The 22,507-nt window shown below is 42.0% G+C and overlaps 1 protein-coding gene across 4 annotated transcripts in view; it reads left to right on the forward strand.

The window, feature by feature from the left end:
• Positions 1-22,507, forward strand: part of TNRC6B (trinucleotide repeat containing adaptor 6B) — a 109,352-nt gene that overhangs the window by 12,312 nt on the left and 74,533 nt on the right. The window contains exon 1 of one of the 4 annotated variants that reach the window (XM_073644338.1): positions 11,934-12,222. The exons of 2 other annotated variants lie outside the window; for them this stretch is intronic. In XM_073644338.1, coding sequence (XP_073500439.1) covers positions 12,008-12,222 — 215 coding nt within the window. In that variant the 5' untranslated portion in view covers positions 11,934-12,007. Of the gene's footprint in view, positions 1-11,933; positions 12,223-22,507 lie in introns of those variants that run through there. One more of the 4 variants, XM_073644339.1, reaches the window with a different exon arrangement.

Consider the following 22,507-nt stretch of genomic DNA (forward strand, 5'->3'; position numbering starts at 1 on the left):
ACATGGCATTGAAAGGGGGGTGAGGAAAGCCACGAGTGTACCGCACTACCAGGGCCGTGCAGTCAGTCAGCGACACCTCCGACTCCTCAGTTTCCCTGACTTCTGACCCCACAGCCCTGGTCACTACTGAGCGTGTACATAAAGTGCAGCACAGATTCATCTCTACTAACAGCCGAGATCCTTAGATCAGGAACAGAACAGACATTTATAGGACATTTCACAATTTTCCCAAATTCTTATCAAAGCATTTCCAGCACATCCTGCATTGTACTACTGTATCCAATTTATTATATATTTTAGGAGTCTGAGTCGGTCCATTTTATACCGGCTCCACCAAAATGGACACCGACTCCACAGCCCTGCTAGTCACTGGAGCAGTTTATGGCTCGCCCACTTTCAATTTACATTTTCTCAGAAACACCACATTTTAAAATAAAATATACCTGTCAAATGCGTTGTATTTCTTCACTAAGTTATAAGAAATTTGTTCAGGACATTATGGTATGGACAAAGATTGGAAGAGATTGTGCGATGTATAGACATCATAAAGGGCCCTTACCGATCAGTTTTATTGAGTATTGGCTCGACAGACCTAATGTTATCTGAAACACCATTAAATAAATTCCACCAAATGCAGATTTCTGTGACCTTTTTGATTGGCTTGAACTTGTTTTATTGGCCTTTCATCTTTTATCATGCGTTATGTTGCAAAGGTGAACTCCTCCTTAGTTTTGCTTATCAGCGGCTCGTGCATTGCCGGAGTGCAGGATCTGTGCAGTGCTATTGGTAAACAGTCATTGACAAGGATTGTTATTGTTCCCCTGAGAAGCCACCACATAGCATTGCTGCACTGAACACAGCTCTAGTCCACTGACAACCTTCACTGTAGGAAATCCATGCAGCCATTCTTACCATGAGTACGGAGATAGGGGGACTTCTGATCCATGTGGAGACTTCTCGGATCTAAATCACAATCTTCATGAATTTTCTAAACTGACTTATGTGGGGAAAGTTGTGTATGTGAAACACTGGGTGTGCAGAGTGATTGGGATCCACACGACGATGTGCTGAAGTTCTATGGACCTGGCTGTGATCTACCCCCCCCCCCCCTGATCTTTGTTTACAAGCTGTTAGCGATAATTATGGCGCCTGATGAACACTGCAGCTAGTTGGAACCCTCAATGATCAGGTGCCATGCTGGTGGCACCACCACTAGTAAACAGGGCTGTGGAGTCGGTGAGCCAAACCTTTTGACTCCGACTCCCTCATACATGGCTCATGTTTAAGTGATAAATTTACTATAGCACAGATTCATCTCAGCTAAAAGTCTAGACCCTTAGATCAGGAATAGGACAGACATTTATAGGACATTTCATAACTTTCCCAAATTCTTATGGAAACATTTCCAGCACATCCTGCATTGAACGACTGTACCCAATTTATTATATATTTTAGGAGTCCGAGTCGGTCCATTTTATACCTACTCCAACTCCTACTCCTCCAAGATGGCCACCGACTCCACAGCCCTGCTAGTAAACATAGGCCTACCGAGGAGGGTATCTGCAGTGGGTCAGCAGGGTGGGTAAAGAGATGAGTAGTTATTTTTTTAGATCCATTTACTGCTTTTTATTTCCAACAACTGGACAGCCTCTTTGACCACAGTCATGGCATACATCATTTTGGAAAGTGTGTTTTCTCTACTATGACTTAGACCTAAAACTTATGACAATTTTGTAGTTTCAGTTCAGGCTTCCCCTGTATACGGACTTGTATGGCACCGTGGTGCCGTCACTCCTGGAATCGTTATGCGGCCACCGTGTTATGTTGACCAAAGTCTTACAAAGAGATTGCTGCTTTATTCACCATATATCACTTCATATAACTTCTAAGCAAGAGTTCATCCCCAAATCTTGACTCTCGTTACAAACATGAGGTTTGCCTCTGCTCTTTTTATCCTTTGGTGGGATAAATGGTCTGGAGCGTCACAGCCATCGGCAGCGCCGTGGCTTGCGGGTTAAATCCTCTCTGGAGAACATGTGACTTTGTATTTTGTAATTAGCAACCTTCCTGGGAGCATCGGGCATTTCCCATCCCTGGCAGATTGGAGGGCGCTCAGGCGTGTAATCTTGTTTGGCTGATATATTTTTGAGTTACTTGAACATGTTCTTCACAGGCTTAACCCATGTAATGTCAGAATTAATGTGCAGTCTTATGTAATGTGCTGGTAAGCCAGATTGCTTTCTGTGTGTGGGAAAACTCCTCACTTGTATTACTTTGAGACTAAAATTTTATTAAATGTCAATTGCTTCATTGCAAAGTGTTTCTTCTTTAGCAGATAAAGACTGCTTTACTCGGGGCAGAATAAATACCTGCAGGATGGCAATCACTTCAGCATCAAGACGTCAAGTGATTCCCAGCATGTGGACATGAGGCTTTGGCATGTTATAGTAGCCAGTGGGACAAAGGTGTAACGAAACAATGCATAATCTATATTAGAAAGTAGTATGAAGACCTCCCCTATCTGTCGCCTCTATGAGCCAGAACACAGACCCTCTCTGATGGTTTTCAGACGTCTATGTAGTACAGTCATCTGAAAATGTAATGCAGCAGTGTCCAGCTGTTCGCAGCTTTCACTGCCAAAATTAGCAATTTGTTGGGGGTGATGGGAGCCGGAGTAGTAAGGTAATCCTGGTGTACAAATATACAGAACTTTGTTCCCTCCCATCTGTATTGGATCACATATCGGTCCACAGTCACACTATTAGCTCATATGATATTTTAGATACTTTTCCTGAGCGATTTCCCTATTGACTGATGTCCACGCTTACCCTAGTAACACTATCGTCACTCAGCCAAGGGCCACTCCATCTCATTCATACAAGATTACATTAGGTCCGTGTGCACCACACGCACACCAATCATATCCAGTGTCTTGGAGCACATGGCCGATTCTCCACTTGGAACGCTTGTCCTTGTGGGAATGCATGCACTTTTGTGGTCCAATATACGGACCAGAATAACACATGTCATGTAATGGCAGCTCTGGCAGCCATCCACAATACAGACGTGCTCACGGAGCTTGTCTGAATCTGTGGACAAGATTGGCTCGTTTTTCAATACAACCGTCTGAACCTGCCCTAAAAGGGGTTCTCACTTTTTTAGAAAACTTAAAGCATAGTTTCTGTGGTTGTGTTTTTTTATAACCTCCATCATTCCACTGTGTCTCCGCTGCTGCCCCAATGGCTGTAACAACGAGGCCATGTTGACAGTGCTGCAGCCAATCGCTAAGCGCAGCAGCTTGTGCCATCTATAGCAACTAATCTTAGTGATTGGCTGCAGTGCCATTGACATGATGTCACTGCAACAGCCAAACACAGATCAGGGCAGCAGCGGAGACTTGCTGGTGATTTTAGTGATTGTTTTAAAACATAGGGCATAAAAAGGTAGCAAAAATCCATAAGTAAAAACATACCATGTAGTCCCTCACATGCAAGTATGGACACAACAAATTTACTTTGTTAGGCTAAAAATATTGCCTTTAAAGGTCCTTTTCCGCAGGTAGATGGCCATAGTGAGAGCTGGTCAGCACTAGTTAAGTGCATTCATAAATTTTAGTTATCAGGCCTTTGTTCACACTGCTGTGTACATGAAAGCCTGTGTTGTGTGCATTTTTATGTCATTGTAGGAGACACGAATGATCGCTTGTGTGACCTCTGGGCACGCTTGTTTAGATGAATGATTGTTCAGACCATCATCGCCTCGTGTAAAAGGCCCAGAGGACTGTAGTGAAAAGCTCATTACAAGCAGAGCTATACAGCTGTTGTCAAAGGATATAAGGAACATGATCCAGAAGGAGAATCACTACAGAAATCGTAAAAATTGTGTCAGGCTAATATTGCATATTGGATAATTCTATGTAATCCCTCATCTGTCCATCAATCACGTGACTGCTGCAACCAGTGTCGCTTGCATTTGACCACTGAGGCCATCACTGCTTGATCTGCAAAGACCATTCCCCCCACCCCCTTTTTTTATATTAAATCTGACAAATTAAGGCTAGGTTCACTTTTACTTCAAAGCTTTCCAATCATTTTTTACAGAAGAAAGAGTAACATTCTGCTTTGTTGTTTTTTTCCTGTTAAAATGACGGCCTCCCGAACAGAAGCACAAGTGGCCGCATTACAGTGACTAGAGGCCGTCTGATGCTGTTTATATCTATCATAGGACTGGTGCCTTTTTTTGCAGGAGTACCAATAACAGAAGCGTACGTGTGAACCCGGCCGGACTCCCATCAGTTTATTAAATTGTTAAAGGGGTTTTCCCACAAACAAAAGTTAATTTTAATCAATAGATCTTGGAATGATAACTTCCACAATTGGATGTGTTTAAATAAAATGTTCCTGCGCTGAGATAATCTTATAAATGTGCCCCTGCTGTGTACTGTGTAATGGCTGTGCCTGACTGTGCAGGAACATGGTCTGATCATACCACATCTCCTGGGCAGGGGAGGAAGCAAAAGAGTATACAGATATTACAGCAGGGGATCACAGCTGATTCTTTCTTTAGGCTATGTGCCCACGATGCAGAAATGCTCAGGATTTTTTCCTGAGCGTTTCTGCATCTCCCTGGCAGAAAAAAACGCATGCGGATTGTACATGCGTTTTCCTGCCAGGGACATGCGGAAATGGAGCGTTATTCACTGACATTTCCACATGCGGATTGATGAGCGCTTTCCAAGCGATTAGCATCACTTGGAAAGTGCTTGTGACAACTAGGTCACACTATATAAATCCATGCAAACAGCATGGATTTATATAGTGTGACCGGAGAGAGTGGTTAAAAATAAATGTATACTTACCCTCCGATGGCCCGCGCTGGCTTGCTTCACCATCCCGGCAGCGGTGGATTGAAGGACCTGCCGACGTCAGCGTCGCGTGACCCGTCACATGACTCTGACTTCAGCGCAGGTCCTTCATTCCATCGCGAAGTGCCGGGAAGCAAGGAGGAGCGCACCGCGGCCGCCGGAAGGTAAGTATACATTTATTTTTTATTTTATTCTTTTTTTACAGCTTTTTTAATGGTACCTGGGTGTGGATGAGACTCTCCTCTACACCCGGGTACCATCCGTACATTAGAACGCACCAATTACGCAAGTACAGATGCAGTTTTGCAGAATTGACTCGTTCTAATGCAAGTAAATGGCGGCGAAGACGCAGCTCTTCCGCAAAATAATTGTTAGTGCTGCGTTTTTTTCCGCAATGATAATCTGCAGCGGAAATTTCCGCAGCATGTGCACACAACATGCGGATTATCATTGGGGAACATGGCAGGCCTTCTACCATGCGTTTTTAATGCGTTTCCGCAGCTGCAAAAACACTGCAGAAACGCATTAAAAACGCATCGTGGGCACACAGCCTTAAGGTAAAACATTTGTTTAAAAACAGGCAGGAAATGTTTTGCCTCAGAACCAGAATCAGCTGTGATCCCCTGCTGTAATGTCTGTATACTCTTTTCCTTCCTCCCCTGACCAGGAGATGTGGTATCATCAAACCATGATCCTGTACGGTCAGACACAGCCATTACACAGGGGAACATTTATAAGATTATCTCAACATAGGAACATTTTTTTTTCAAACGCATCCAATTGTGGAAATTATTATGATTCCAAGATCTATTGATTAAAATGAACTTTTGTTCGTGGGAAAACCCCTTTAAGTCCTATATGCTGGAGCAATCTCTTCAAAACCACCCAATTTAGAGTACCTTCTCACGTGGCATAACTGTTTGAAAATCTATGTGAATTTATGTTTTGCAATATAATCTTGCATGTATTGTCCTGTAAATCTGAAGCTTCACGCTGCAGATTGTGCGCTATAACACCACGGTACCTCTGCTGTGTGTGAACATGGCCTTACATTTTTTTGCTTGATGTGGCCTTGTATAGACTGTACAATAGGGGATATTGCATTGTGTACCCAAAATGTGCCATTTTACACTCTGTGATGTTTTATTTTTTTTTTTTTTTGAAGAGTGACCCGAGGGATTTTCATTTTGTTCTCGGGCTAGAGGGATATAATGGGTGGTGTAGTCGTGTAAACCGTAGTAATTGAGATCTGAGGAAACCGTGCACTATGCCTGTATGATGGCTGGTGACGTAGCATTGTCTGCTGTGTTTGCCTGATGTAAATGAAAAAAGTGATAGGTGGACGGGGGAGTAAGATCACAGCACTGTTTATTTCTCATGGTACTTGGAGTTTTACAAGCTGTTGTTCTAAGAAATATAACCATTGCGCCATGTGTTATCAATAAGGCATTGTTGGCACTGGCGCCAGGGCTTTCTTGATTATACTTGCCATGACTGGTGCACTGTAGCTTTCTCCCTCGAAGCATCTAGCACCCAACACAATCCGCTGCATATCCGATCCTTGTTCACAACCTTACAGGTAAGACTAGTACGGACTGGTCCGACTCTGAGCGTGCCGGTAAAGTGTGCCAAAATTAAGGTCCCTGAATGCACAATAGTTTTTCGAACCAGTGATGAACGATCGATAGTATATGATGTCAGTACCGATGTTACCGTATGTAATGGTCATTGTCGTCACGCTGATTTTTGCTGCTGACTGAGGAGTGCCATCATTGTCTGGTGGCAGTCCTCGCCTGTGCCGTATGCTAAGTGGCGGAACTAAGCGGAAAAGTCACCACTGATGACAGTAATTCAGGCCAGGGGTTCACAGCATTATACTGTGCCTTGCGTGGGACATTTATCATTGCGTTTGTGCCAAAATTTTTGCAACGATTGTGTTGTCAGAAATGCGTAAGACAAATTTATTCAGCGTGTTAACCCATTTATTACTAATATCCAGCATTGAGAAGTGTAGTGCAGTGCTTAAAGCTGCACAGGTGTGAGCTGCGCCAAATTTGGAATTAAGGTGCAACGTTTGATCTAGAATCTAGATCAAATGTTGCACCTTAATTCCAAATTTGGCAACTTCAAATTAGGCCACATCAAGCAAAAAAAATGTAAGGCCATGTTCACACACACCAGAAGTACCGTGGCGTTATAGCGCACAAGATTCTAGATGGAGTGATGGATAAAGAGAGTGCACTCAAGAGTTGATGCAAATTGCCTTTGTTTTCAACTTTATTTTTAAATCAGAAGAAAAATAAACCTTTTTTTAGTATAACTCATTACAGCATGTGTTTATAGACTGTGCATGCTATATTGTCAATAATACAAGAACATCAATATCATCCACTGTGTAAAGCTAGAAAACATTTGATTAATATAACTTGTTCTTGAGAGAAGAGCTGGATTTATAACTGAATCTGTAGGTGTTCTGTGTAAAGGTCCCAAGACATCCAGGTGTGTATGCATTTGTCTACAGAATTATGAAGCATAGCTGTCAGATGTTCTATCAGACAAATGTCCTTTATTACTCTATACAAGTCCGATTGTAGAGGCGGGGACAGTTTTTTTTTTTTTTTGTTTTTGTTTTTTTTTTCTTCTTTCCAAAACAAGGAAACCAAACCTTTCGCTGCAGTCGAAAGTTGAATTAAAAGTCTAGCTCTAGGTTTATCCAAGTCCCTCGGGAAGACATTTAGTAACTGTGATAGGGTCTAGGAATGTGTTTATGTAGTACACATCTGACAAGACTCTCAACCTCCTTCCAGAAGTTGGATATCAGGGGGCAAGTCCAAAATATGTGGTAGAGGAAGCCCCTTCCTGAATTACATCTCCAGCATGTATCTGCTATTGCAGGGTTAAACTTGGGTAAAAGCTCAGGAGTGTGATACCAGGTCATGAGTATATTTTAATTTGGGTTTTCTTTGTAAAGCGTATTAATAGACCTAAATGACCTGGACCATATCACCTACCACAGGTGCAATGGTATCTGTCTACCCAGCCTTCCTACCTCCGCATATATGGATGTTTATGATTGTGTTATAATTAAGTGAATAAATATTTGATGTTAGTCCTTTGGTAGAAGAGCCCCTAGAGCAGACATGTCAAACTCTGGACCAAATTTGGCCTTCAGGGTGATTATGAAGCAATGATGGAAGAGGGGGCCAGTCAGCGGACATTCCCACCTCCATCATTCTCCTTCTCCATGTGACGTCTCAGTGTAGTGGGAGCGATGATGTCACTTTTTCGTGCCCGCTGTGTTGAGCAGTGCAGTGCTGCAGAGACCAAAGCAGAGGGGTACTGGGGTAGATGCAATTTATTTTTTTAATGTGGGGCCCATTATTCTGCATGGAGGACTCTGTGGGGCCCATTATTCTGCATGGAGGACTCTGTGGGGCCCATTATTCTGCATGGAGGACTCTGTGGGGCCCATTATTCTGCATGGAGGACTCTGTGGGGCCCATTATTCTGCATGGAGGACTCTGTGGGGCCCATTATTCTGCATGGGGGACTCTGTGGGGCCCATTATTCTGCATGGAGGACTCTGTGGGGCCCATTATTCTGCATGGAGGACTCTGTGGGGCCCATTATTCTGCATGGGGGACTCTGTGGGGCCCATTATTCTGCATGGAGGACTCTGTGGGGCCCATTATTCTGCATGGAGGACTCTGTGGGGCCCATTATTCTGCATGGAGGACTCTGTGGGGCCCATTATTCTGCATGGAGGACTCTGTGGGGCCCATTATTCTGCATGGAGGACTCTGTGGGGCCCATTATTCTGCATGGAGGACTCTGTGGGGCCCATTATTCTGCATGGAGGACTCTGTGGGGCCCATTATTCTGCATGGAGGACTCTGTGGGGCCCATTATTCTGCATGGAGGACTCTGTGGGGCCCATTATTCTGCATGGAGGAATCTGTGGGGCCCCTTATACTGTATGGAGGAATCTGTGGGGCCCCTTATACTGTATGGAGGACTCTGTGGGGCCCCTTATACTGTATGGAGGACTCTGTGGGGCCCCTTATACTGTATGGAGGACTCTGTGGGGCCCCTTATACTGTATGGAGGACTCTGTGGGGCCCCTTATACTGTATGGAATGATAAGGAAAAACTTCCTCAATTGTAGACATGTTTTTAATAAATATCTAGGTTGGCCCTCAACTTTGCCCAAGTTTTTAATGTTGACCCTCTGTATTTGTGTTTGACATCCCTGTGCTAGAGCAAAGGTATGCAAACTGCTAGGGAATAGGAGAACCAACCGATCTCATAGCTGTTGAAAAATATTTGATTTATTTGCTTGTAGGCAAAATATGCTGATAGAGGTAATTTTTGAGAATTAAGTAGTTCTTTACATGTTTTGGGTTTCCTCGTAAGTGGATTGACAATATCTCGAAAGCAAAAAAAAAAAAAAAAAGTCCAGCTTTTGACCTGTGGCTGGTCATACAAGTTTTCAGGCCCTCTGGAGGGGGCGAATACCACATTTTTATTAAATATGGGCCAATGTGTTGTGTAGGTTAGAGCGATATTGCAGCACGTGTTCGATGCCGCCTGTATTAGTAGTAAGTATGGATTTAAATGGCTTTGCACAATTTTTTGAGCTGACAGACTTGTACACGTGCGATTCATGTGCATTTTGCCGGGCACACACGTGATCAGTAAACTAATGCAAATAAATTTATGGAACTTTGGCCTCATTCACATTGACCAGAGACAAGCGAATCATAGCAGTAATTAGCCAGGTTAAACAAGTCTGTTAAAGGGATTATACAGACGTCTTGGACAACCCCTTGCTGAATGCCTGAGTAAAATAAGAAAAGCTTTATACTCGCCTACTTCACCAGTGATGTTTCAGCGATGTCGGTGCTGGCGTGACATTATGCTTCGTGAGCGCTGCAGCCAATCGGCAGACGCTAATAGGCTGCTGTCTGTAAGTATTGCATCAGAGCGGGCGTTCACTTTGATGAAATGGCAAAGGCTGCAGCGGTCCGCGTCCGCTGATTGTCTGTAGTGCTCACAAAGCATAATGTCACGCCAGCACCAACATCGCTGGACCATCACTGGTGCGGTATAAGATTTTCTTATCTTTCTCAAGGGACTGAGGCATTTAATGGGAACCTGCCGGCTGATTCATGCTGCTTGTGGTTTGGGCAGAGCCTGGTTACAGCCAAGTATATTTTTTACTCCGGTGTTTCAAAGAAAATTTATTTTGAAGACCCTGCTGTAGACTATAGCCAGAGAGGAGAGTAGTCCGGTGTTGCCCTTTTTGGCTTCTCCCTGCACCGCTCTAGGTGATTGACAGGTCTCTCCCATGTGTGTATATATACAGGTGCCTGTCAATCACCTGGAGTACCGCTGGAAAAAGCCAGGCAGAAACTATGCTAGATGTCCCTAGTCTCCAGCCGGATCTTCAAACTACAATATTTCCTTTTGAAATTTCAGAGAAACATGCAATCGTACAGCCAGACTCTACCCAAACCACGGGCAGCATGAATCAGCTGACAGGTTCCCTTTAAATGAGCGAGTAAAATAAGAAAAGCTGGTGCGTTCCAGAGAAATATATACCAGACTCCAGTCCGACAGACAGTGTGTGACCCATGCTGCCCGTGACTTGGCGAACATAAATTGGCGGACAGATTCCCTTTAAGAAGGGGTTGGCCCAAATAGTGGATGTGTAAAGGAAACAATCAGCGGTAAGGGGAGGTTCATATGACCATATTGCAGCTGTATTTTCTCCTCTGTATAAGGGCTGCAATTACTGACCTGACCTCAGATCTCGTGACCGGAACTAACAGGGCCGTATTTCAGATACTTTGTGATCCGGACCGCTGGTTTTATGATTTGAACTAATGACATTCTAGGCACAAGCCGCTGTCGGGTCAGAAATTGCAGTCAAAATACAGACTAGACTTTATGGGTACAATACGGTCATATGGACCTTACCTAAAAAAGAGCGACATGTTTAGCATCTAGTTTGTTGCACCAAATGTCAGACCTTTTTCATGGTTATTTTTCAATTTATGCTATTTTCATCTTCTAAAATAATGCAGCTTACAGCTGTAAGGGTATGTTCACACATGGCGTTTCTGATGCAGGTTTTTTTTCTGCATCAAAAAACACGCAGTTAATTGCCAGAAAACTGCAGCTTACATTATGTGTGGGTTTAATTTTGGCACAAAGTTATTTTGATCTCAGTGGGAAAAACTGCCGAAAAACTTGTCATGCTGCATTTTTTAACCCCTTTGTGCACCCTTCCACACATGTACGTCATTGTCAGGGTGCACGTGTATGGTGAGAACTCGTGCTGTGCCCTGTCCATACAGGGCACGCACCAGCTGTAATGCATAGCCGGCCTCTGCCCATAACTACAGCAATCACTGTTTGCCACATCCGTATCATTCAGAACTACATCTCATCCCGTCCCCCAAAAAAAAGCCCTCTTAAGTCTGTCGACAAAAGCATAAAAAAATGATTGCTCGTGGAAGAAGGGGAGGGAAAAACAAAAATGCAAAAAAAATTAAAAAATCTTCTGGTCCTGAAGGGGTTAAAAACCGCACCTTCTGAATGAGGTTTTAGAAATCTCGTTTTGTTTTGATGCGTTTTTCCGCCCATAAAAAATAGCATCGTGTGAACAGTGATGCAAATTAATTTTACAAGATGTCAGTGCGTCAGACTTTTGTAAATTTTAATACCGTTGCTTTAGGAGTTTTTTTTTTTGCCTATAATATTTATTTGAGATATTTCTCCTTTTTGTATTTTAAAGAAGAAGAAAAAAAAAAATGAAGTTTAGAATAAAATATAATGCAAGTATAAGTTCATAAATGTGTGTAGTATGCGACATACGCGAAGGGAAAGCGCTCAGTGTTTGTGTCTCTCCTGTATCCTGTTACTAAGAAATCTCGGTAACCAGGCTGATAAAACTAGCTGCCGGCCCTTTAAGACCGAGCGCCCTCCCCCCTCCTTTTTTTTTTTCTCTCCACTTGCTCTCCTGATTGACAAGTCTAGCCCTGGTCACATGACCTGCCTCTATTTGAAGGTCACAAAAAAGCTGCTTCCTTCAGAGAGGGAGAGAGAGCGAGAGGGAGGAGAGAGCAGAGAGAACGATCAATGCAAAATGGCTGCCAGTCTCTGGTTTCTGCACATTTACCTTTAAAAAGAAGACGAGAACGCAGGAGTGTGTCTTGGGATTTATTATTGTTGTTGTCTTTTTGCAATTCCGTCTATTTTTTCTTTTTATGTTTTTGGTTTGTTTGTTTTTTTTGTACTGGATTTACCTTGTATGCCTCAAATCGCTGGATTATAGCACAGTTGCACTTTATAAGGTCAGTACCGTGATCGCCGGTGTTGCAGTGTCATTTTCGGCAGCCGTCACAGCACAGCGACCTGCTGTTTGCCGTCTGGGCATTTGTGTGGTTTGGTTATGTTTTTTTATGCTTTTGTTGTACACATTGTTTATATCCTCCGTACGGGAGAGAGGAAAACCTCCAGATGATTTGCTGCAGTGTATGAAGGGGAACTTCACCCCATCCTCACAATATCGGATTAAATGCAATTATTAGCCTTGTTTTACCAGCTGGATTTTATTTATGCAAATAAATAGTAAAAAAAAAATGTATATAAAAAATATCCAGGCGGTGCCCCCCGTATGAGCGCACACGGGGGCTCGGGTGACTGCTTTTGTGCTCCTTGTCATTTTCCGTATATCGAAAGCTGCAGTGAATGTTTCCGAAATATCAACGGATTTGCATTTTCTAAGCCACGGAAGGCCTAACAGGAGGGGAGAGAAGGAAGGAAGGGAGGGGGAGGAGGAGAGACACAGTATGGTGGGGGTTGGGGGCATTTTTTTTTTTCCGAATGCGTACGAGCTACTGTATATATGCAAACTGCAGGCATCTGCAATGTTTGTGATCTGCGTCTACTCGGGATTTTATTTTTGAAGGCTCAGAGGGGTGTGTGTTTTTTGCTCGCTCTGTGCTTGGGAAAAAAGGGTGCTAATTATTGTTTTGAGAGCGGTGTCACATACTCTCTTCTGTGTATGTGTGCAACTTAACCTCTTCCTTTCTGGTAAAAGGGGAAAAAAATGTCGACATTCACGTCCGCAGGTCGCTGGTTAATTCGATTATGGAAATGTCGCACTTCGTTATTTTTGCTATGCAGGCAGTGTTCCTTCTTTAATAATAAAAATGTTTCATTTGTGTGCGTGCGCGGGGTTAATAGACTGTACCATTACCAGGATTGATGGCGTGTAGTTTTGACGTTTAGTTTGTGTGGTGGTCGCTGTACATGGCATCTGTTGTCAGTACAGATCCTGGTACAATGGGCAGGTCTAGGTGTTCTGGAAGAGACTCCTACCTATGGAGTGACCCGGCCGTGACAGCCCGGCATGGACTTTCCAGTGCAATCCCATAGAATCGGCTTCCAGGGCATTCCGCTTTTTTGTAAGTATTTTTTGGCTTCTGTGTTTAGGTGATATCTCACTTGCATCGAGGAAGGTAATGTGCAATATTAGGAATCAAAATGCAGTGTAAGGGGTAAAGCGGGCCTGGCTATTCCTCATCCTAGGCACTGTGGTCCTTATTCATTTGTTAGGGTCCTAATTTATTTATTTTTTACTAAATTACTTCTGCCTTCCCTTTTTGGTGCTCGTTCTAGTAGTATTCTTTTTTTTTTTTCCAAGGCCTGGTTCACACAGTGCTCTTGAAACTTATAATTTTTACAAAATTTTTCTACAAAATCTCAAGTGTAAAATAGGAATGATGAAAATTTCTTTAGGGTCGATATGCAGCGGCAGAAAATGCTGTTGGATGTAGTTGAGATTATTCTGCAGATTCCTCCTGCTTCATGGCGAAAGATGAAATTTGCTGCAGATTTTAATTATTTTTTTCCCCCCATGTTGTCTGTGCATGAGGTTTAATTTTAAAATCTCATCCATTTTTTCAGTACTATTACGTTATATAGTATAGTGTAGTGTTTTTATTCGTGGGGTTTTGTTGCTTTTGAATTGTAAATTATTTCTTCATTTCCCATAAAAACGTTGCATGTTCTAGGTATGGCTTCAGTTTAGGACTTAACAGCGTCAAGAAAAGAAAACTTTACGTTTTTTTTTCTGTTTGCTACATTTTAAACAAGAAAAAAAAACACTTTATATAACAAAAATGAAAAGCTATGAAAAACACAATTTCTAACTTTTTTTTTTATGCTGATGTTGAATAAATGTTGGTGTTGAGACCTTAAAGGGGACTTGCCAGGACAATTATGTATGACTGTAATAGTCTTAGTACAACAATAAGAATATCTGTTTTGTAGTGATCCAGTGTGCCATTGCTGAGAAATTTAAAGGGGTTTTCCCACGAACGAAAGTTAATTTTAATCAATAGATCTTGGAATAACAAGAACTTCCACAATTGGATGTGTTTAAATATAATGTCCCTGCGCTGAGATAATCTTATAAATGTGCCCCTGCTGTGTACTGTGTAATGGCTGTGTCTGACCATACAAGAACATGGTCTGATCATACCACAGCTCCTGGGCAGGGGAGGAAGCAAAAGAGAGTATACAGACAGGACAGCTGGGGATCACAACTGATTCTTTTTGTGAGGTAAAACATTTCCCTGCCTGTTTTAATCAATGTTTTACTTCAAAGAAAGAATCATTTGCGATCTCCTGCTGTCCTGTCTGTATACTCTCTTTTGCTTCCTCCCCTGCCCAGGAGATGTGGCATGATCAGACCATGTTCCTGCACGGTCAGACACAGCCATTACACAGTACACAGCAGGGGCACATTTATAAGATTATCTCAGCACAGGAACATTTTATTCAGTTGTGGAAGTTATTATCATACCGAGATCTATTGATTAAAATGAACCCCTTTAAGCTTTTGAAGCCACCTGCAAAATATCTAGAAGTGTATGGTGGCTCAGTGGTTTCTTTGCAGCTTTGGAGTCCTGGATTCAATCCGTCCAAGGAAAACGTGTATGTTCTCCCCATGTTTGAGTGAGTTTTCTTTGAGTATTCAAACTTCCGCAACATTCCCACTTGCATACTTATGTTTTGAGATCCGATGGGGACAGTTAGTGATAACCATATATTTAAAGCACACCTGTCAGCAGGATTGTGCTCAGTAAACCACATACACAGTCAGGAAAGCGACGTTAAACTGATTTAAGATGATACCTTGGTTGATGAAATCCGTCCTGTGGTTCTTGTGTAATCTTTACTTTCAGTTTGGAGATAATGATATGCTCGTGCTTCAGGGTGGCCTGTCGGGGGGCGCTCTATCTGGTGCTCTGCTTACATATTCATCTGTATGCTGTTATGACAGCTTACTGATCGTTCACTGACCTGTCTCCTATTTTACATAATGCATCTAGTAGTGCGGGGCTAGGTAAAATAGGAGGCAGGTCAGTGAATGCACAGTAAGCTGTCATAAGAACATATAGATGAATATGTAAGCAGAGCACCAAATAGAGCGCCCCCCTAAAGGCCACCCCATAGCATGAGCATATCATTATCTCCAAACTGAAAGTAAAGATTACACAAGAACCACAGGATGGATTTCATTAACCAAGGTATTATTTTAATCAGTGTAATGTCGCCCACCTGACTGTGTATGTAGTTTACTGAGCACAATCCTGCTGACAGGTGCGCTTTAAAGGGAGTCTGTTACCACCCCCAAATGCAAAATAGTTCTACAGAAGACTTGGCCCCTATAAAAATCATGCCAGCATTTTATCATGCCAGTATACATTTTAGTGCATCAGTGGCTGTGAAATTGACATTTAGCTCGTATTCAAGTGACGGGGCTTCAGTGCACCTTCTACTGCCCAAGGGCTCCATGCACAGTTCTGCCCCCCAGTTTGCCTTTTTAGCACTCTCCCAGATCCTGGTTGATAGAAACGCTGCCAGAACTCGATCTGCATCCCTGCGTGTTCATGGAATAACATCAGGAGCCGCACGGAAGAGATGTTCTCTACCTTCTTTCTCTCTGAAGCCGCTTACTCGCTACACTTCCAGGTGTAACGAGTGGCGGCCATAGACTGAAGCCAAGGATCAGAGCGCAGACGCACCCACACTGTGAAGTCAGTGTGCAGGATTGCAGATTGAGTTCAAGAAGTGAGCTGTTTCAATAAGGACCAGGTTGAGTGATGAAAGTGCACATTAAGGGCATATCGGTGCCATGCCAAGGGTGCACCAAAGTGACCCACTTTCATAAAAATGTAGTCGATTTTTTTTTAAAGAGGCTGCATAAATGTTTAAGTTGTTCATTTTGGGGGTGACAGACTCCTTATAAAGCACTGTAAGATGTGTTGACGATATATAAGCTAGCATAATAAATAATTGCGTTAAGGGTACTTTCAAGGTAATTTGCAAGCGGCTTCAAAATTTTAATTTCTCAGCACTGGCACTTTAGATTACTGCAGAAACCTTTATCATTTTTATTGCTGTACTAGGTCCTTTACAGCCATACCACTAGTTTCAGTAGTAAAATCGTTGTGACAGGTTCTCTTTGTAGTAAGACTAAGGCTGTGTTCACACATCATGGTTTTTTTCAGTGTTTCTTTTCTGCAGCAAAACCTGATCTCTTGCCAAGAGGTTGATCATGATTCTTCTTGCTTTTTTGCTAGTTTTTTTTCACTGTCCTTTTTGTCCCTTTTATGCATGTACATAAAGTTCAGTGAAAATTTTGGCACCACCCATTACTTCCAATGGGTGAAACAAAACGCTGAAAGAAGTGACATGATCTATTTTGCAAAAAAAACATGCAAAGCACAAAATCCTGAACAAAAAAAAACCCATGATGTGTTCATGAGATTTCTGGAATCTCATAGACTTTTCTGGTACTGCAAAATTCATCTGATGATTTGCATTAAAAAAACTCAGAAAAAAACATGATGTGTGAACATAGGCCAACGCTTTAAAATAGGCATTGCTGCTTAGTACATGATGGGCAAAAATGATGCTCCTCTTCTAGTTTCCTCCCAGTTAACAGCGAGGATCATTCTGATAGTAATGCCCAGCAGAGTAAAAAAAAGTATTCTCTTTGAAGTCTCCTTTTAAAGGGGTTGTCTCATCTTCTGCAGGAGCGCACTGCTCCCCCGTGCTTGTTGGGCTGCTTTCTGCTCCTGTTTGACAGTCCGGACCAACGGCATCATCATAGGTTTGATTGATTGGTGCACTCCCAATGCTGCTGTAAGAAGCAGCTGTTCTTCTGTAGCATCAGGGCTGTACAGTTGCACCTGACGCTGGTTAGTTCTGGAGCTAAAAGTGTGCTAAAGTGGTCCTTATAAGCTTCTTGGAAATGTTTTGTTAGCGCTGTTTATGATCGGCCACCGCTCCCAGACTACCACGGTGGCTGGTGAACTTGACAATGAACCTAATAAAAATATAAAAAGTTTCTTTATTCCGAAGAGTGGAGGGATTTTTAACAAGTAAGTTACAAAGTTGCTTGTTTCCATGAGCACTTAGCAATTTCACCCATTAACACATGAATAACACTATCATAAATGGGTAAAATTGTAAAGTGCCCTTTTAATAACAATGGCATTTTTAATTTTGTTTACTGCTTTTTTTCCAAGACTGCAAAGGTGGCCGGTAACTGATCAGCGATGGCTGTTTGCTCAGCAAAGTGCAGAGCACTTACTTTAGAACTTGCAAAAAAGTGCTTACAAGCTCGTGACTTAAGAACTTGCAAACTGTTCTTTAAAAGTAATGGTATCCAGCCTGCTCACTAATGCTTAAATGCTCTGCTTTAAGCATCAGAGTGCACAGTGTGGACCGCTGGTCTGAATGCACAATCTGGAGCGCAACGGCATCCCCCCTCCCACAGACAACAGTTGGGCAGTTTTCTGCACCAGCCAAAATGACAATACTGATTTTCCATTTTGAGGACAATTCCTACTCAGACTCTCAACCTGAATTGAGGCAAAAACATTGGAAGTGGAGATACAGAGGTGGAGAACAGAGCACGTTTATGGGTGCAGACTGCCACAGTGTCAAATGCAAAGAACATGTTCTCAGCACCTGGTTTCAAGACTGAATGGGTCTCTCCAATAGCCTGCCATGTACTGCGGGGAGATGCACTCTGCTGGCACAACACAATGTATTTGGTAACCGGTTTGTTGTAAATGATTAATGCAATGCCAGGGGAACAATCAGCCGCTTATTGTGATGTCCGTGATGTATGGGATTGTGTGACTGTCCAGGAACAGCCTTGGGACTGATAAATCTGGAGCTTTCATTGCTGACAGTTCTTATGAAAGCGAAGTTCTGGAAACTCATTTGGTAGCGATCAGGTTTTAGCTGAATGATCACACATGACTTCTTTGTCAGCCAGCACTTTATGTAACAGCATTTCCATGATCTCGGCAAAGACTGCCCAAAAAAAAAAAGTTATTAAAGTCTTTTAACTGTATTTGTCTTCACTCACTTTTCTACACATCGGTGGATGTTGCTTTTACTTTGTTTCATGGAGCATTTATTGCTTCTCTTAGATATAAAGTACTACTGCATGAAGTTTCACTTTTGGTAAAGGTTTCCTAAAAAGTTTTACGGTGTAAAAATGAGCTTTTTGCAACGTATTACTAGCACAAATGACTTGAGTTTTAGGCCTTATTCACACATTGTGTTTGTTAAACAAAATGGCAGTGAACATTACCTAATGTGTGAATAAGATCTTAAGCTTTTTTGAGAACCAATGCCAGGTCCAGTAGTTAAAGGGAATCTGTCAGCTAGTTTTTCCTATGTAATCTGAAGGCAGCAGGAGATAGAGGCTGAAACACAGAATTCAGGAATGTGTCACTTGTCAAAGTACATGCTGTAGTTTACTAACTGTGAAGGATTTGTCACTAAAAGATTAACATTGCTGGACTAGTCCGGCAACGCCCCTGATAAGCAGGTCACTGTGTATAGACTTTGCACTCTGAGAACCTGGTGTGGGCGGGGCTAGCTTTCTCAGCTCTGCTTCATTCAAAATCTAAAAGCTCTGTGTCAGAACGGCTGCACCCAGTAATCTAAGTGATATGTCGTTGGATTCATCTTCTCTTTGCCTTCATCATGCTGCTCTGATGAGGTAGCAAAAACCTGCTGACAGATTCCCTTTAAGTTCCTACTTATGGTTGGAAAATAGAAAACGGAAAAGGATCCCTTCCATCATCGTGCCCAGCATCTTCTCAGAATGATGCTGCCCCTTACCAGCATTGACTGTGAACGATTCACAGTGGCTGTCGCTTCGCTGTTCATATTACAGTGGATCTGTCATCAGATTTCACAGTACAAGTTGCATGAGATTGAGATCTGATGAGGCTGGTGTGCTCACTTTGAAAATGTTACAATGGCTATGTAATCCGATATTCAACCCCTTCCTGGGATAGGTCATACTGGCAGATTGGGTGTATGGAGCGGACTCTAGAGCTGAGGCTGCTCCACACATGACGGGTGGCAACTGATATATATAGCTGGCACCCGCCTCAAACAGCAGCCACCAGAGCTAGCTCTCTTCACTGCTATTTAACAATGATTTCCATCTGACAGCTGCATGGTCTAATCATTCTGAAAGCACACTCCTTATGAAGAGATTGGAGGAAGCCAAATGGTGGCCATGACAGACGGAGGCCTACTGAAGACCGCCATACTGAGGCTTCTATAAAACCCACCCTGTAGCTGGGCTTCATAGATCAGGAGTTGCACTGTATACAACAGTATTGAATTGCAGTGTATACTGTAGTATGAGGGACCAAAGGAATGTAGGTTCTAATCCTCCAAGGGACAAAATAAATAAATCAAGCATTTTTAATAGAAAGTTTAAAAACTAAGTACAAAAAGGTGTAAATCATCCCCCTTTTTCCCAACTTAAAAATAAAGAAATTAGAAATATAATAAAAATGCAAACTTATTTTTGTGTCCATAAAACTCCAATTTTTCAAAATATATAAATTTATGGTGTCAAGTTAATGATGTCATTTAAAACTATAACCCATCCTGCAAAAAAAAGTGTTCTCACACGTGTATGCCAGCAAAAAAAAAAAGTGAAAAAGTTATGGCTCTTTGTAAGAAAAGCAGGAGAAAATGAAGGCGCAGAAACAACAAAAAAAAATTGCCCAATCAAGAAGGGGTTAAAATGAGCATTTTAAGGAGTCTAATAAAGTATTATACAGCCATTCTATCATTGTTTTTTCAAAGTGAATACTCGAGCCTCATCAGGTCCACGAACCATATTTAATAGTGCATGCAGTTTGTATTGTGAAATCTTGTAATTGATTTGCTTTAAGTTCTTTTATGTTTGTTCTTGTCATGTTCTTGTAAGAGCTTTCACCGTGGAGCTTTTCCTTCACATATGCATGTAGATATATCCAAAACATGGCTGTACTGTTGTCCTGGCATCTTCTTAAAACCTTTACAAGGGTGTATTTTGTGAAATTGTAGACCCAGATACGTAACAGTGACACTTCAGACACCATCTTCCCGTCTGCTTCCGGTTGGTTACTCCATGTGGTTTGAGCTGCTGATGATGATCGCACTGATGTCATCTGCCAGTTTTTAATCTCTTTTATGGCCATATGTCCTTTATATGATATCTCCCATGTCTGTCCACTTCCCGTGACGTCCAGAGGTATACCCTGGTGCCAGGTGCTTGTGTCACAGCGGCTGATTTACAGTGGGTATGGGAAGTATTCAGACCCCTTTAAATTTTAACTTATGACCATGTGATATTTCAGTTTTCTTTTTTAATAAATTTGCAAAAATTTCTTACGTTTGTTTTTTTCAGTCAAGATGGGGTGCAGAGTGTACTTTAATGAGAAAAAAAAATGAACTTTTTAGAATTTACCAAATGGCTGCAATGAAACAGAGTGAAAAATTTAAAGGGGTCTGAATACTTTCTGTACCCACTGTACGACGTGGATATAGGGATTTGCATTCCCACCTCATCCGTGACGTCGTGTGACATTTTCTGTGTATTGTGCTGTAAACGAATTGCTGAACTTGAAGCGCGTTATTCTCATCCTGTAGTCACTCACACCTGTCGAGCATTATTTATGTACTGTTGACAGAAATTGGAGTAAAGTACGTTTCTTGGACCTTGTTTTGCATGTATATTTACCGGAGAGTTCTTTACATTGCAAGTTTTGCAATTACACCAAAATGGCTGCACTTATGGAAATTACTGCAGACAAAAATGTGTTTCCTAAATTTTGATTTGGTGAATATACAAGTGCTTCTCACTAAATTAGAATATCATCAAAAAGTTAATTTATTTCAGTTTTTCAATACAAAAAGTGAAACACATATATTGTATGTATAGTCATTACAAACAGTGATCTATTTCAAGAGGTTTTTTCTGTTAATGTTGATGATTATGGCTTACAGCCAATGAAAACACAAAAGTCTATCTCCGTAAATTAGAATACTTTATAACAGATTGAAAAATGGTTTTAAAATCCAAAATGTCCTACTGAAATGTATGTTCAGTAAATGCCCTCAATACTTGGTTGGGGCTCCTACAGCAGCAGATGACATGGCTCCCCAAACCATCACTGATTGTGGAAACTTCACACTAGACCTCAAGCAGCTTGGATTGTGGCCTCTCCACTCTTCCTCCAGACTCTGGGACCTTGATTTCCAAATGAAATGCAAAATTTACTTTCATCTGAAAACAACACCTTGGACCACTCAGCAACAGTCCAGGTCTTTTTCTCTTTGGCCCAGGTAAGACGCTTCTGGTGTTGTCTATTGGTCACGAGTGGCTTGACACAAGGAATGCGACACTTGTAGCCCATGTCCTAGATACGTCTGCGTGTGGTGGCTCTTGAAGCAATGACTCCAGCAGCAGTCCACTCCTTGTGAATCTCCCCCAAATTTTTGAATGGCCTTTTCTTAACAATCCTTTCAAGGCTGCGGTTATCCTGGTTGCTTGTTCACCTTTTTCTACCAGACTTTTTCCTTCCACACAACTGTCCATTAATATGCTTGGATACAGCACTCTGTGAACAGCCAGCTTCTTTAGCAATGACCTTTTGTGGCTTACCCTCCTTATGGAGTGTATCAATGATTTCCTTCTGGACATCTGTCAAGTCAGCAGTCTTCCCCATGATTATGGAGCCTACTGAAACAGACTTAGGGACCTTTTTAAAGGCTTAGGAAGCCTTTGCAGGTGTTTTTTGTTAATTATTCTAATTTACTGAGATGACGTTTGTGTTTTCATTGGCTGTAAACCATAATCATCAACATTAACAGAAATAAACACTTGAAATAGATCACTCTGTTTGCAATGACTATATATGATATGAGTTTCACTTTTTGTATTGAAGAACTGAAATAAATTAACTTTTTGATGATATTCTAATTTAGTGAGAAGCACTTGTATGATATCAGATTCCATTGTGAAGCAATGCATCATAAACGTAAAGCCAGGCCCTTGTGTGTCCTCTCGGCTGGAGCAGGAGAATGTCACAGTGATGGTTACTGTGTTGGCTGTATCGCTGGTGGTCTGAAACGTCATTTGTCTTCCACTTTGAGCCTAATATGTTCTGAGGTTTTAGGAGCAGTGCTGCAGGTCTTTCATGTTAATGGCGGAATTTACTTTTGAAATGTTTGGAGGCTGCACAAAATTAA

Source organism: Phyllobates terribilis, unplaced genomic scaffold (genome assembly GCF_046119375.1).
Source record: "Phyllobates terribilis strain yellow unplaced genomic scaffold, ASM4611937v1 Scaffold_8__6_contigs__length_399053987, whole genome shotgun sequence".
Lineage (NCBI taxonomy): Eukaryota > Metazoa > Chordata > Amphibia > Anura > Dendrobatidae > Phyllobates > Phyllobates terribilis.